General features: G+C 41.2%; 1 protein-coding gene across 5 annotated transcripts in view; it reads right to left on the reverse strand.

Annotated features, from left to right (window-relative positions):
• The window catches only part of Rpap2 (RNA polymerase II associated protein 2), a 73,091-nt gene that overhangs the window by 56,550 nt on the left and 5,306 nt on the right, over positions 1-11,235 (reverse strand). For all 5 annotated transcript variants that reach the window (XM_028782336.1, XM_028782337.1, XM_028782335.1 and 2 more), the window contains exons 3-6: positions 10,742-10,856; positions 7,913-8,011; positions 7,651-7,716; positions 6,177-6,265 (exon numbers count right to left, since the gene is read on the reverse strand). In XM_028782336.1, the coding sequence (XP_028638169.1) occupies positions 6,177-6,265; positions 7,651-7,716; positions 7,913-8,011; positions 10,742-10,856 (369 nt within the window). The remainder of the gene's footprint in view (positions 1-6,176; positions 6,266-7,650; positions 7,717-7,912; positions 8,012-10,741; positions 10,857-11,235) is intronic.

The following is an 11,235-nucleotide window of genomic DNA, read 5'->3' on the forward strand; positions in this document are numbered from 1 at the left end:
TCTACACTGCACCCGACACTGCTATGTGCAGTCGTCTACACTGCACCTGACACTGCTATGTGCAGTCGCACAGAGAACAAGACAGAGCACATCGTCTTTCAATTCTTTCTTGGATAAAGTTAAAATATTTTTTTTTGTGTTAAAATGGCTATTTCTCTTCATACTAAATATCATCTTCATAATTTATGTTGCTCTGATGATAGTTCTGGAAGCACAATTAAGAAACACAAATCAGCAACTGCCCTACTTAAAGAATGCTTTCAAAATGGTTGTTCATAAAGACTTTCTCTTATTTTCACTAAAGTGAAAATTAATGATTGATGTAATTACTTTTATATGTTAGAATTGGAGATATGATTTAGCCTCAAACTCACAATGTACTGATGAATGACCTTCAACTCCTCATCCCCCTGCCTGCTCAAGGCTGCCATCATACCTGGCTCTAGATGCTTAAGTTAAAGTTTAGCAAAGTGAATCTAAAACAGAAACAATGCATGCCCCAAACCTCACGTAGATGTTTATATATTTGTGAGTCACTTGAATCAACACAACAGCGCCCCCTGCGGTAAGGCTCAAGTCTTGGACTCACTGAAATCTTTCTCCTCTGCTCAGAGAGCATGGGTGGCTGCTCAGGAGGAGGTTATAAAGGCTGTTCTGCAGACACTTTGGCTTCCGCCCTGAGATTGTGCATGTTTACTGCTGAGAACTGATACAGAAAAATCCCCAACTCTAGACCACATGACACTTTTAGGTCTGTCAGCACTGATTTCTAAAAACAAAATTTGCTTTTCAACATCTGTCCTTCCTTTTTTTAGATTTAGCACATAATTCTAGAAACTTTTGTCTTCCAAGCTCTGTCAGACTCTACATTTACGAAACCATTCAGGATTTATAAATGCAACCACAGACTATGTACAAAGCACAGTGTTTGGCATGAGAACTGTATGTGGTCTGTTTGTGGCCACCAGCCCCGCGAGCAATTTCTAAGTCACAATGTGAGACACATCGTATGGTATGAACCACACAGCTCTAACTAAAGGTTTTGCCTCTGGCAGACTATCAGGAGATGTTTTTGTAAGCATTGTTTCCTAGTATTTAAGGTTATATTTTAATTTTAGATGTTTTTCACGATAATTAATGACTCTTCATAACACTAATATATCAGTAAGGAAAATAGTAAACTTAATTAAGGCACAGAGTTATAAATCTGATACAAGGCTTGGAGATGTTAAAATCTAACAAATTTATCCTTGTATTCGCACTAATCTATTTGAGATCAAGTCAAATTTAATATTCTGTTTCCTATTGGTGTATAAGACCATAATGTGTCAGGGTTAAAACACATTAAAAATTTCCCCTGGCTTTTCTTCTCATTTAAAACTCTGACGCAGTCCTCCATCAGCCTTTATCTTTATAAACAAAAACATTCCAGTTTGTCTACATTCTTAAATCAGAGCTTATAACAAGACAGCTCAAGTCTACCTCATCTGTTGCCGATCACTGACCAGAATGTGACTAAAACAAATGCAAACTTCTACTTTTACAAATGAGGAACCGTGGTCTGGGGCTGAAAGATAGTTTTCTAGTACATTACTGAAACCCTGAGCTGGAGTAAATAAAACCGCTCTTCAAACAGCGGGTGACAACAAGACACATGACCAATATGACATAAAAATGGCAGAAAATAGACATTTAATGACTATTTTTAAAGTTATATGCTATGTCAGACTATAAGATGTATTAATTTAAAAGTTTATAATTCATTGTAATAAGTTATTTTTTACTTGAAATGGATTTAAAATTTTTATTTTAAATTGTCTATTAAATCACAGTCATGCAATTTATGCTTATAATTTAAAATAAAAATCTCTACATTAAACACTAAGGACTGCTATTTTTTTCTAAAATGCAGCAGCACATTAGAAACCAGCTCAGTGACACCAGTGACCTCTAGTGGATTGACTGGATAACAGCATAGCCACACTATCTAGAGATTAAGGCAGCACTGTCTCCAAGGTATGATACAGTTCTAAAAGCAGCAAGAGTCAGACCCAGCAGAGGATCTGGTTAGACAGTATCAAGGGGAAGACGCCTGTGTAGACTGAGCCTTCACGAACTTCCATTAATCACGCTGACTACAATGAGAAGAATCCTGACCTCACTCAGAAGCCATCATTAGCTTATAAAATATGCTCTAATTTTGAAAGGTACAAAGGGACTAGACTGACTCTGTGCGTCTTTAAGCTTTTATGATTCTCTTTCAATTCATTATGTAGAGCAATGTCAGATCAGGTTCTGCTCAAAAAACTGTGTGTCCTGAGTGTAGCTGTTGGGCACTTGATGAGCATGAAAAGGCCCCAAGTTCAATGCTCAGCATTGCAAGACAAATACTTGAGAGCATCTTCTTACATCGAACTCAGCCTGGCTTTTCTTGTCTGTTATGATCTTGTTTTCCCATGACATACGGTAGTGTCCTAAAATCCATGAGAGATACACCCAAGACTCCTTCTTTTGTTTACAGTTTGTCATTAAGTAATGTCACAAAATTCACCTTACACACACTCAGATTATTAAATATCAGGAACATACTTAAATATATTAAAATCAGGAACAGTGCCAAACCTTACTACACTATGTTCTTTTCCTGTGTCGCTCGTAAAGTGACTGACAGGTGAACATGTGCACACTGTGATTACTTTGGAAAAATGATTCACACCCTGGAAGAGCAAGGAGGAGCAACATGGTGTGAGCTTTTTATTGTGCTATTCAGAATGCTTTACGATTTAAAACTTGAAAATTATTTCTGGAATCTTCTATCTAATATTCTCAGATTATAGTCAATGTTGGTAACTGACAAATGGAAAGTGATACATCGGCAGGAAGGTCACTCCAGCGAGTGAGCGCAGTGCCAACCAACACCCAGCAGTTCTTGTTTACAGTTTGTCATTAAGTAATGTCACAAAATTCACCTTACACACACTCATATTAAATATTGTCTCATTAACGTATTTATTCTGTTATCTCAATTACAATTAAACTTATAGGTTGAGATTTATGTGTGCACATGAATATGCATGTGCATGCATGTGTCTTTCCAGGTACATGGGGACAGGAATACACATGTGTATACCTGTATCTTGCCAGGTACATATACTTTGACATGAATATGCATGTGCATGTATGTGTCTTGCCAGGTACATATATGGTAACATGAAGATGCATGTGCATGCGCCTTGCCAGGTACTAAGTGAATACTGCATACTCTGTAAATTAGTGGCATTTGTCTAGATTAGAGGAATAAAGGGCTATTTTCACCTTTTTTCTTTCACTAAAAATGTAAAAAAGGTTAACAATCACCAACATAAAGTGACATACATCAAGCCTTCAAGTTCTTAAAAAAAAGTTCTGGCAACCAGAGCTCCCAGGGTCTAACCCACCAGCCCGGGAGCACACAGGGAAAGACCCACGGCTCCACCAGCCTGGGAGCATGCAGGGAGGATCCATGGCTCCCGCTGTATGTGCAGGGGAGGATGACAGTGTCAGGCATAGGTGGGTAAGGAAGCCCTTGGTCCCATGAAGGCTGGACGCCCCAGTGTGGAGGAAATCGTGGGTGGGGAGGTGGGAGTGGGAGGATGGGTGGGGGCATACCCTCATAGAAGCAGGAGGAGGGGGGATGGGATAGAAGGTTCCTAGATGGGGGGAAATGGAGAAAGGAGTTACATCTGAAATGTAAATAAAATATCCAATTTTTAAAAAAAAAGAAAGAAAAGTTCTGAACAGAGAGGGTGAGACTTTAGGAAAAGATCATTTAAGTGCCACGAACTACATCTGAGGAAAAGAGCTGGCAGGATGGCTTGTCGGTAAAGCCTTCCCTTTCTTTCCTTAGGACAGTGTCTCACATCCACCAGGCTGGCCTGGAGTTTACTATACAGTAAAGGATGGCTGTGAGCTCTGCCCCCTTGAATCCTGCTTCGTGGCATTGAGTGTGGGGGTTACAGGCACACACTATCATGTGTGCTTAGTAAATGGTTTTGAAGTAGATATACGAATGCTATAGAGGGTCAACAAGTAGAGAAGATGTGTTTGTAAATAAAAGACAAGAATAATGCAAGCCGACTGGTGTTCCTCAGTGGAAATGGAATGTGCTGCTTCTGCTGAGATCATCTCAGTGATGGCAGTTCTGCTGAGAGAAACAGCGAAGCACAAGGCAGAGGGTGACAAGATCAAAGTGTGAGTCCCCACCAATACGCCTACAAATCTTCAACTCAGAATGTCCTGCCTATAAAATGCAAAAGGATAAAGATGGAGCAGATAAAGATGGAGCAGATAAAGATGGACGCCCCGGGGGGGGAATGTTGAGGGTGGGGGAGTGGGGGGGGGGGTTAGGGGGGGGTATATCCTCAGAGAAGAAGGGGGAGGGGTAAGGGGGGGAGGGGGGGTTCCCGGGTGGGTGGGAGATGGGGTAAAGGGAGAAAACATATAAAATAAATAAAAAATATCAAAAAAAAAAAAAAAAGATGGAGCAGAGACTGAGGAAACAGTCAACCAATGACTGGCCCAACTTGAGCCCAAACCTATGGGAGAGAGCCAACCCCTGACACTATTAATGATACTCTGCCATGCTTGCAGACAGGAGCCCAGCATAACTGTCTCCTGAGAGGCTTCATCCACCAGCAGATGGAAACAGATACAGAGACCCACAGCCAAACATCTGGCAGAGCTCAGGGTGTCTTGTGGTAGAGTAGGGAATAAGACTGAGCAAGCCAAAGAAGTCAAGGACACAAGACCTACCTAGTGAACTAACCTGGGCTCATGGGGGCTAGAGAGACTGAAACACTACCAAAGAGCATGACGGGGCTGGACCTAGGCCCCCTACACATTTGAAGCAGATGTGCAGCTTGGTCTTCCTGTGGGGCCCCTCACAATTAGAGCAGGGCTGCTCTGACTCTGCTGCCTGCCACTGGACCCCCTTCCCTATCTGGATTGCCTGGTTGGGCCTCAGTGGCAGAAGATGTGCCTAGTTTTGCTTTGACTTAATGTTTTAGGGTGGACGAGTACCCAAGGTGGGGGGGCTTCCGCTTCTCTGAGAAGAAGGGGAGGGGGTAATGGGGGCCAGGATTTACGAGGGTGGGAGTTGGAGGAGAGTTGAAGGGGGGCTGTGATCAAGATGTAAAATGAATAAACAAATTAATGAAAAAATGTGAGCCCCCATTTACCTTGGATGTTGCTGTTTTTAATCTTCTGAAAAAGAAATCTTACAGATAGTGGTGAAACAGTCAACTTAGTCCTTATTACACTCAGGCTAGGCCCAGGGACTCACCAGGGACTGGTGAGTAGGTTTTGCACAGGAAGGATAACAAAGGAATACGCCATCAAAAGTGCTGTCGTCACAGTCAATGAGTGGTAGAATTTGGAGTGGTGGCCTCCTTAAAGTACAGTCCTGTATGTCCTGCCTGTGTGTTCTGAATCAACTGCATCTCTTCACACCTATGTCCAATGACTTAGCATCCGTCTTCACTGCCTGACCACAGAGAATGGGGCTTGTGCCATCTGTTCACATCCTTCAGGAAGACACTCATCTCATTAAGCCTTTGTCTGACTTTCTAAACAATTCACTTTAATAATGACAACAACTGTTGCTTTTGCCACTACACTTTCACACTCACTATATTACTACATCTCTTCAAATTCTCCGTCAGTACAATACTGCAAGTGTTTATTTCCCAAGGCAAAAGCCCTATGATGACCACAAACATTTTAGCAAAACAGTACTTTTTAAAATTGGCTTTCTTTAAACTCAGGATACTTCGGTTATTGTAATAAAATGTGTTATCATAGTGGCAAAGTGAGTTTGGCCAGATTCCCAAGAGCTATTATTTTGAAAAAAGTTAATATTTTAACTCAGGATTGTAACATTAGCAGGATTCACAGACACTCTTGGCAAAGCAAGAACCAGAATGATTTTGTGATTAAAAGTACATTAGAGAAAAAAAATATTTGCATGTATGACTTTCCATTTAAAAATTCTTAACAGCTATGCTTAAGGTATAACTATTTCCCCACAGCTAATGGGAATAAATGATAACAGTCTACAGAAAATGACGCCCACTCCTAGTCTGTGTCAAAAGCAGAAAGGTCACTTACCACTGGAATAAACAAGATAAAGATTTAATTACCTCTCTTCTTCTCGAACCCATACTGGAGTTTTGGGAATCTGTGTTTCAAAAAATTTAGATGCTCTGTAGCAAAAATTGCTGCAGAAAGACTGTAAAGAAAAATCGGAAATTAGTTCATTATCTTTCTATTTTGAAACATAACCTACATGCAGAGATCATGAATGTGCACATCAAAGAATCAGACAAACCGTGAAGAAGGGGCTTCTACCATACAAGGTTCAGAGAAAAGGACTGCACTTTTGATGGCTCCTGTGTTTCCTCTTCAGCACTCCTTTTGGCCATTACTTACCTGGTTACATACACAGCACCTATAACTGCATATCCTATATGGCACCTACCTGCATGTTCCTCACACTCAGAATAGCATTCCACTATATGCCACACCTATACCACATTTTATAGTTATGAATATTTTTATACATTTACCCTGGTACACATAGCCAAGCAATTTTTCCAAGGCATATAACAAAGAATAAAAAGGCTTGTTCACAAAGAATGTGACACATTTCTGGGCTTGTAACTGTACTTAGCATTGATGAGCCCTTACAGTATGTAAGAGGCTCTGAGTCTGAGCCCCAGCCTGCCCCCACTTCATGATGTGAAACAGATTCCAAAACAGGCTCTCAAGATGGCTACAGCAGCCTTTATTTTCACCTTTGTGGTTGTACAAGGAACTGTTTAGAGTGGCTTTTTCTGCAATGACTGAAGAGCGGTTTTGTATGTTCATTAACCATGTGCATTCACTATATCAAAGTTTCCGATTAGGTTGTGTTCCGATTTTTTAGACTATACTTTCTAGCTATCAACTCGTGGAAAATACAACTTTACATTTTTCTTATTTACTCATTTTCTAATGAACAAAATCTCAAATTTTAATATAGAGAAGATTATCAACTTTTCGTCTATGGTCTAATCTTCTGCCCAGGCTTATAGTCTCCTATACAGTGTGGCGAGTGGTCCACTCAGCCCTCCGCAAACCCGCTTTGCCTGGGATAAACAGTTCCTATGTTTTCTACCAGGACGACTGACAGTGCCACCTCCGGCTACTCAAACCCATCCCTCCTCCCTCACCTGTGACACGTGTGTTGCCATACATCAAGAGTCCATACATGTGATCAGTCTGCTCCTGGCTAATCATTCTCACCATGATTTACCTGCCTGTGTTTATACCAACATGTGCTTCGTGTTTTTAAATGTTCAAATCGTTTTTGGGCTAGAGAGGTAGCCCAGAGAAGCCTCAAACTTTCTGCAGGGCTGAGAATGACTCTGACTCTTGACTCTCCTGTTTCTGCCATTCCTAGCTTCAAGTCTTATTGAAGCTCAAGCAAGAAACTTTCTTAGTACCTTAGCTTTTAATAGAAGCAATCTGTAAATATAGCTATTTTCTAACAGACAAATTTTAAAGTAAGAAAGTTAAAGTTCTATATAATGTCCTTTAAAAATTAACTGCCACATTAAACATCTTTGAACTTACCTTTCTTTCAGTAATATCATAGACTTTATTGGTTTTAGTAGAAATTCTATATTTCTGTTTCGGTATCTAAAGAAAAATAAAGTATAATTTACACAGGAATTTAATTAAGGAACACAAACTTTATGTCATATACAATTAAGTCATCTACAATTAATACTTCTAGCCAATCCAAGTTATTATTAGTTCATGACCACAAGCTTAACTTACTATTCTATGATGTTTTGTAAGAATTAATAAATACACTTTAAAGGAAAGTACTTACAACTCCTAGCTTCTTCTGACATAAAGGATAGCCACAGAGTTTGATGATGGACCTCTCATCCACAACATCGCTGTAGTGAGCTGGCGTGATGAACATCCCCTAGGGAGAAAAGAAAGGGCATTTCCCAACAGACTGGGAGAGTTCTGGGAGCACAGGAAGGAAAGGCACATCAAGAAGGGTCTGACATACATTTTAGACATCTGACATGATGGCTCTGAGGGTTAAGGTGCCTGCTGCCACCTCTGGGATTCAGGACAGAACTGAATCCACAAAGTTGTCTTCTGACTTCCACATGCATGCTGTGGCAAATGGAGGCCATGGCATGTACGCTGCCTTCACTAATCAGATATTAATAAACTTAAATATGCATTATATGTAACTATAGCCATCTTATTGTATATTTAAAAAAATTCTCATGCATCATGCTATCTGTATCTAAGGACTAAAAACAAAAACAAAAACAAAGATTTCAATAGTGCAAAGAAGTTTTATTTTGCATAGACTTAAAACACATTAGATTTGGGGGCTGGAGAGATGGTTCAGTGGTTAGGAATGCTTAGTGCTCTGCGAGACACCCTGAGTTTGGTTCTCAATCACCCATGTCAGGTTGCTCACAACTGCTGGTAACTCCAGCTTCTGAAGAAATGAAGGCCTCTTTTGGGCTCCACAGGTATGCATTCACATGTGCCACACATTCACACATTAAAAAAAAAAAAAGATGGCGCTGGAGAAACAGCTCAATAGTTGACAGCATGTGTTGCCCTGCAGAGGTCCTGAGTTTGGCTCCTGGCACTCATGTTGGGCAGATCACAATCAGCTATAATGTCAGTTCTAAGGGATCTCACACCCATTTCTGGACTCTGGACACTGAACACTCCTAATGCACATACATACAATGACTCTGGTTTTAGTCCAGGTTTCTACTGCTATTAAACACCATGACCCAATAGAAAAAGGTGTACTCTGCTTGCACTTCCACATTGCTGCTCATCACCAAGTAAGATGATACAGAGATCATGGAGGAGTGTTGCTTACTGGCTTGCTCAGTCTGCTTTCCTGTAGAACCAGGACCACAGCATAGGGATGGCTCTGCCCATCATGGGCTGATCACCCTGTGAAATGCCTTACAGCTGGATCTTATGGAATTATTTCCTGAACTGAGGCTCTTTCCTCTCTGATGACTCTAGCTTGTGTCAAGTGGACACAGACGACTAGCTGGTACAACTGACCCCTTGTCAACTTGACACACAAACACATCACTATTAAGCCATAATCTTTCCTTTCCTTCCCATCCCCAAAATCTTACATTAAAAACATAAATAACTTTTAAAGTCCCACAGTCTTTACAAACTGAAACACATTAAAATTTCAGTCCCTTTAAAATACCCAATCTCTCTAAAAATCCAAAGTCTTTTAAAATTCAAAGTCTCCAGTGAAATACTGTGGGCTCCATCCAGTAAAATACTTTCTTACTCCAAGAAGGAAAATCAGGGCACAGTCACAAATCAAATAAAAATCAAACTCCAACTGTCCAATGTCTGAAATCCACTCACAATCTTCTGTACTCCTCCAAAGGGCTTGGGTCATCTCTCAAGGTCTGCTCTCTGTAGCACATACAGGTTGCTCACTCCATGGCTGCTGCTGTCCCATGGTGGTCTTCCCATGGTACTGGCATCTCCAAAACACTGGAGACTTCTACTGCAGCTGAGAGGCACTTCCACTAATGGCTCTTTTCCTAGCTCTCTTCCTGGTGCCAATCCTCAACTTCTTTGCATGATCCCTTCAGTCTTGGACTGCATCTTCACCAATGGCCTTTTCTGGATTCTTATAGTACCAAGACTCAGCTGCTCTCCATGATTCCTTCATGCCTTCAAAACCAGTTCCACCTGGGTGACTCTTACACATTACTAAGTCTGGCTGCCAGTATAAGGTACAAGCACAGTCACCTATGGAACACAGCTTCTCTGTGCTCTCAGGAAACACTTCCCAGACAATTTTACCTCAATAACGTTGGTCTCTTCTTAGTTACTGCTAATTTCTCAGCTCCAACTGACCAGCATAAAGTATCCCAGCAGTATTTACTAGTTCTGGTCTTCTCTTGTTAATCACAGCTGGCTCTTCTGTCCCAGCTAACCAGAACCACAGAATCTTAATCCAAAATAGGAAATGGCTTTAAAACTTCCCAAGTCAGGCCTCCATCATCTACACTGTTCTCAACATTCTTATCTTCCAAGCTCCCACAGAACATCCCACTGAGCTCTCAACAACCAATGGCTTTTCTAGTGCACAGTTCCAAAGTCCTTCCACAGTCCTCCCCAAAACATAGCAAATACACCACTATGGCATCAACTTGTCAAGTTTACCATTGCTACGATGAAACACAATGACCAAAAAGTAAACGGGGGAAAAATGGTTTATTCTGCTTGCACTTCCACATTGCTGTTCATCACCAAAGGAAGTCAGGACAGGAACTCACACAGGGCAGGAACTTGGAGGCAGAAGCTGATGCAGAGGTCATGGAGGGGTGCTGCTTACTGGCTTGCTGCCCCTGGCTTGCTCAGGCTGCTTTTTTGTAGAACCCAGGATCACAGCCCAGGGATGGGTCCTCTTGCCTTGATCACTAATTGAGGAAATGCCTTACAGCTGGATCTCATGGAGGCATTTCCTCAAGGGAGGCTTCTTCCGCTGTTTGTTTGACTTACCTGCTCGGTTTCCTCTGTTCATCAAGTTGGCAAACAAGATCAGCAAGCACAATACTCATATACACAAAGAAATCTTTAAATATAGATGTTATATTTAAATCTGGTAATCTGACAATTTAATACGTACACACTCCTTGAGGAATTCTTCTGTGACGTCCTCCTCTAAGAGCTGCTCTACGATACGTACAGCTTTCCTTTCAAACTCCATCTTCCTCCGCACAGCGGCTTCCAGTTCCGCCTGCCTGAAATTTTAATGAAAAAGTTGACCCAACTAAAGACTTCTCTCTTACCTCCAACACTCCGTGCTTTAAAAGCCACCACTAACCTATTTTGCCAATAAACAAGTTTTTAACTCTGCTGCTTCTGATCCACTACCTTTCAGAAAGTCAGCAAACTAGTCATCCCAGTGTGTACATGGAAGCTGACCACGAGGACTACTTCTAGGCTCAGAGCCTAGATTCCAGCAGAAAAGGGCTGGGCAGGACATGGTGATACATACTGCAGTCATACACTTGGGAGGAGGTGGCAGGAAGATTCAGAGTTCAAGGCAAGTGGGAACTACACAGTAAGAACTTACATTTTAAAAAGAGTGTATCTATAGATTTCTCTCTCTCTCTCTCT

Source organism: Grammomys surdaster, unplaced genomic scaffold, assembly GCF_004785775.1.
Source record: "Grammomys surdaster isolate TR1022 unplaced genomic scaffold, NIH_TR_1.0 751, whole genome shotgun sequence".
Lineage (NCBI taxonomy): Eukaryota > Metazoa > Chordata > Mammalia > Rodentia > Muridae > Grammomys > Grammomys surdaster.